At 52.1% G+C, this 4780-nt stretch overlaps 3 protein-coding genes and 1 non-coding gene across 4 annotated transcripts; all 4 read right to left on the bottom strand.

The window, feature by feature from the left end:
• Nucleotides 1-1014: 1014 nt before the first annotated feature.
• Nucleotides 1015-1087, bottom strand: DQ04_tRNA031 (the record flags this gene model as incomplete). Its single annotated transcript has 1 exon — nt 1015-1087. It is a non-coding gene; the product is annotated as a tRNA-Met (tRNA).
• A 1132-nt stretch (nt 1088-2219) lies between these two features.
• On the bottom strand, nt 2220-2438 carry DQ04_07541020 (hypothetical protein; the record flags this gene model as incomplete). The annotated part of the gene is made up of 1 exon (XM_009315216.1): nt 2220-2438. One exon carries the CDS (start codon nt 2436-2438, stop codon nt 2220-2222), a length of 219 nt encoding a protein of 72 aa, XP_009313491.1.
• Nucleotides 2439-2763: 325 nt separating this feature from the next.
• DQ04_07541010 (hypothetical protein) lies at nt 2764-3102 on the bottom strand (the record flags this gene model as incomplete). Its single annotated transcript, XM_009315215.1, has 1 exon — nt 2764-3102. The coding sequence occupies one exon, from the start codon at nt 3100-3102 to the stop codon at nt 2764-2766; it is 339 nt and encodes a 112-aa protein (XP_009313490.1).
• A 172-nt stretch (nt 3103-3274) lies between these two features.
• DQ04_07541000 (hypothetical protein) lies at nt 3275-3634 on the bottom strand (the record flags this gene model as incomplete). Its single annotated transcript, XM_009315214.1, has 1 exon — nt 3275-3634. One exon carries the CDS (start codon nt 3632-3634, stop codon nt 3275-3277), a length of 360 nt encoding a protein of 119 aa, XP_009313489.1.
• Nucleotides 3635-4780: the final 1146 nt, after the last annotated feature.

The following is a 4780-nucleotide window of genomic DNA, read 5'->3' as shown; positions in this document are numbered from 1 at the left end:
ATTTAATAAAGTAATGGATGCCATGGGTCGGCCAGTAACCCCCAAAGAGAGAACAAGAGGAACCCCTCTTGCAGACAACTATGGGTGGGGGGGGGGCGTGCGGGTATAGTGAAAAAAACTGATATTATCCATAAAGCGTCAGCACAGCCAACGGGGGGTTGGGAGTGCTTTTCGCAGTTGTCTGGAGAAAACCTTGAGGACCAAGGTGGCGCTTCACCGCCTGGCCCAAAACCAAGAAAGCACAGTCGGTCTATAAAGGCATGGCCTCTCTGTGGTATATTTCACATTAGATGGGTGTAGTTTGCGATAAAACGGCCGCCAGGTATGATTCGAAGGCCTCATTTTTAGAGGGGGATTTGACCTGCAGAAATATGTACGATCTTCCACCGTCGCTCAGCGCAAGGTGATCTCGTAGAGTTTGCTCGGTTCCAAATTCCCACAAACGCAAAGAAGAAAAATGACACACAATTACGGGAGCTTTTTGTCTGGGGCCGCCAGATTTATAGCCCATATAAACAGCACCACGGTGGCTAAAAATAGACGTTTGGATTGCTAATATCTGAATTGGTGAGCCTCGCAAAAGCGCGAAGGCATCGGAAACGACCGTTGCGCAAAAGATGGCCAAGGGCAGCGCAACAGTAAGGGAACCAAAAATCTCCACCAAACAATGTGAATCCCTCGGGACGTGGCTGAACCAGCGGGCAAAGGCAGCCCCCCTCAGCGATAAAATGATAAACAAACTGAGAGGCGCCACGCCCCAGAAAGTGGCACAGCGGGAGTAGTACAAATTTTAACTTTCCTGCGCACCCGCCGCGCGCGTCATGCGCGAAGTCTGTTTTTAGATACTGTTTCTTTCTTAAAAAATAGTACGCTGGCGAATGTTGCGACCCAGCTGTGGGCTGGCAAAATTCAAAGGCGTGGCTGTTTTACGCCCACAAGGTTTGGCGGGAACGACCCGGTGCATTATTAAAGGGCGCCCCCGGCCTAATTTTTCTTTTTCGATATGTAAAAAAGTGCGATCAGTGAGGCTCGAACTCACGACCTTGGGATTATGAAACCCACGCGCTGCCGACTGCGCCATGCTCGCTTNTTGGCGGGGGGGGGGCAGGGCGTGCGTTGGGGTGGGCCCCTTTTCTTGTTTTGAAAGCCGGGTGCCGGGCTGTTGGTTCGGCGTCGAGGGCGTTCGGGGCAAAATTTTGCCGGCTACCCCATTGCACGTGCGCATTGCAAATGCAGCAGATGTGGCCATAATAAAGGTACGCAATACACAACCAGGCGCGCTGCTGCGTAATGCTGCGCGAATGAATGGGATTTTAGGGGAGCAAAGTCTGTAAGCCACTTGGGCTATGCGTTTTCGGAAAGTGATCCCTTTCGCGGGATCCCGAGCGGCGTTGAGAAATTGCGCAAAAAGATAGCAAATGGGTGGAACCTCGGCAGTAATGCGCCGGAAGTGAGTTTAAAACTTTTTTTACACCTCTCTTTTCTCTGTTTAAAAACAGCCTGTCTCCCTGTGTCTGGTATGGGGTCTTTCCTTAGGGTTTCCATCAATAAATAATTCGAAATTACCATATTAACTGAAAAACACAAATGGTCAGATAACAAAACTTTTTGGCCTCTCTCCCTCTTGGTCTATAAATTAAAGCTTAAAGCTTATACTATTCCAAATTTGAAAAAAAAATACTCCTGGTTCTTTTAATCAGACTGTCCGCCTCCCAAGGCTTACGTTAAATGTCACCACTATGAGGTGATCTCCAGCAAACAAAGGATCGCCTTCCAGCACAGAACGCATTTTTTACATCGTCCAGATAATCTGCCACATCGAAATAGTAGGGCACGACACCGCTCCTTATTACTAAAAAGCCAGCCCGCCCTCTTGCATACGGAAGGCTGTCAGCAATAACCCTTGCATCATTTACTGTTCAGAGTTCCCTGGTAGCACGGCGGTGTGTTGGCATGTCGGTGTTGGAGAGCACCTCCGCAACGAGAAGCACTCTCAATGTCAGTTGCTTAATTACAAGAAATGTTTGGCTACGCTCGACCACCTTTTTTTGGTATGGAGATAGCATCTTGCGATAAGGTGCGTTTGTAGGAGAAAGGCATATTTCTCTGATTTTGATACCTCTATTCACGGTAATCTTCCAAAACCCCAAAGGGCAAAAACGGCACAATCAACCAAATCAACAAAAGAAGTTTGTTATTCTCTTGACCGCCAAACCAGTTCAGCTAAGTCTTTCCGATTCTGAATCATTCACTGACCAATTTACACTCGACATGCAAAAGTCGAGCGTTTGAATCTTACACTCCAACACCCCGCAGCCATATTTACCAATTTCTTCTATTTCACGTAGCCCTTTAGCGCAAAAGTACTCCCGCACCAAGATGCCGTCAGCCGGTTTCAGCTGGTTGCGCATATGAGATAGACCACGCAAATGTTTCATTTCTTAAGCAATCCCTAGGTCTGAAGAAGTTCCCATGACAAGGCATAGAATTTCGCAGTGCCTTGTTGGCAGTGCTATGAACCGAAGTGCTTTTCACTCACATTTCCAGAATTGGGGTTAATATATCTTTTAAAGCACACAACACCAACCGGACTGCAAGAGCATCGGCTTGCATGGTGGGCTACAGGGGTGCAATCCAACGGTCCACCGCGGTTTTGTTTACCCCAGAGAATGGGCAAACAAACCGCACCCCAGCCGTTTGCCGGCGCATCGGTTATGCATGCTGCCGTTATCTCCCACCGAAAGTGTGATAGCCCTTCGGTTGTTATTCATTAACCTCGAACGCAGTGCACTCCCAACCCCCATCGCCGACAGGGGAACATGAGCCGTCTGATGGGATATACGCCATTCCGCCATTCAATGGCGCTATCCTATATCGAACATTTTTCGCAAAGAAACAGCATTGAAGCAATCGCGTGCCGAGCCCGGTGGCAGCGTGCAGGAATCGGGGCACCAAAACTCCCATGCATGCGGCCGCTTTTTTCACCCTGTTGTGGAATAACCCCCAAAGGCCTCGGGCATTTTTCACTGAACCCAACGGAGTTATCTTCACATATAAAGTGGAACGAAGAAGAAGGTGTGCGGATGGACCGCTTGTCCCCATTCATTGCGCCACGCCCAACCGCGCATAAGCAGACCTTGCCTTCCCATGGGGGAGCATCCTGCCGCCTGCCTCGGGGGGTGGGTGTTATTTATCCATCCGTCCGCTCGGATGTTGGAGGGCGCTGCCCATTTCCTGGGCCACCTTTTATCCCATGGGCGTGGCCAGGCCAATTTCACGACAGGGCCTTCCGCCATTCGACACCGAAACGGGCGCCACATTCCCGCCGATAGGGCAATCTTAACGAATGAAGCCGCCCCCGGCAAATATTCCGAGACGTAACATAATAGGCGGCCCGCTTCTTAGGGATTTTCCGAATTCTTCCCCCGCAGCCATGCAGTCCATCGACGCCGCGCCGAAGCCGGCTTATATTCCATAGCCCCAAAAGGAATAGGTCACTGCCCCGCTCTCCTTGGACGGGGCGCCTTGTGTGCTTCCAGCCTTCCGGGGGAATCGGGCGCCTGCTATGGGTACCCTGCGTGTGTTTTATTTTCCATTTTCGCGCGGGCGGCGCTGTAAGAGCCCCTAAACCCATTCGAAGTGTGCACACGATGTTGGATTCAATCGGCCCAGCAGCAACACGATGCCCAGAACAGGAGCGCCGACCTGCTGTAATGAAATGGGCGCCTCCCCTTCCGAAGTGGTAAGCTGCGTCGTGTAAATGCGGCGTGCGATTGCAGTCCCATTTCCAGGTGGTGGCTTTTCCCCCAGCAATGGGCAAGGCCCCAGCACCCCATCCATTTTTAGACACCACATCAAGGGCAGAAAATCCGACACCTTTGCTAATAATACCGCGTGCGTCCCCAGGTGCCGATCCTTGTTTTTCAGAGGATCGGGCTGGCCGGCGTGCTTCACCGATTGCGGGAGTGCGTGTGGGTCTCGGCCGTGCGCCTCCACTGAAGGCGCCGCGTCTCTGGGCGCCCCTTGTTTTATGGAGCGCGCAGTTTTTGTTCCACCGTTCCTGCCCTCAGTGTGGACAACCGTTCGCAGGACCTTATCAATAAGAGGGGTTGGGTCAGGCCCGGTGTTTCTCGACCCTGGATCCGCAGGCGTGTTGTTGCTCAATGGGGGCCGGTTTTGGGAACCACTTCCCTGTCGAGCGTTAATGCGCCATCCGTTTTGGTGCTGAAGCGGCCCCTTATCGACGTTGCAATCTTGGGCAGTCGGCCCGCCGCGATTCACGCAATCTGAAACACAATCCCCTCCTTCAAACCACCTCTTGCACGCATCGCCTGGCCCACTTCCTTCTTAGATAAAGGCCTCGCCTGCCTTTTTGCGCTGCTGGCGGAAATGATTCGCAGACCAAGGGTCGTCATATCCGAGGGCTGCGCGGTTCATCGTTAGCATCGCCCGCAACATGGGCACGCAGTGCGATCGTGCCACAGAGCCGATCGCCTTCANATTCGCAGACCAAGGGTTGCCATATCCGAGGGCTGCGCGGTTCATCGTTAGCATCGCCCGCAACATGGGCACGCAGTGCGATCGTGCCACAGAGCCGATCACCTTCAGTGAGAAAAAAAGGCAACACTCTCTTCGTTCACAGGCTGATTGTGTACTTGGAAAAGCGTTGTAAACCAACCTGCTAGTGAAACGTGTTGCCTCCAAGCGGACGAGGCCCGCATTTCTCTGGCCACCAAAGATTGCTTTCGCCAAACAACTGGGGCCCACAGGCGGGCGTTGT

The sequence above is a fragment of the Trypanosoma grayi genome, assembly GCF_000691245.1.
Source record: "Trypanosoma grayi strain ANR4 Tgr_754_V1, whole genome shotgun sequence".
Lineage (NCBI taxonomy): Eukaryota > Euglenozoa > Kinetoplastea > Trypanosomatida > Trypanosomatidae > Trypanosoma > Trypanosoma grayi.
This window is presented reverse-complemented; position numbering and strand designations above follow the sequence as displayed.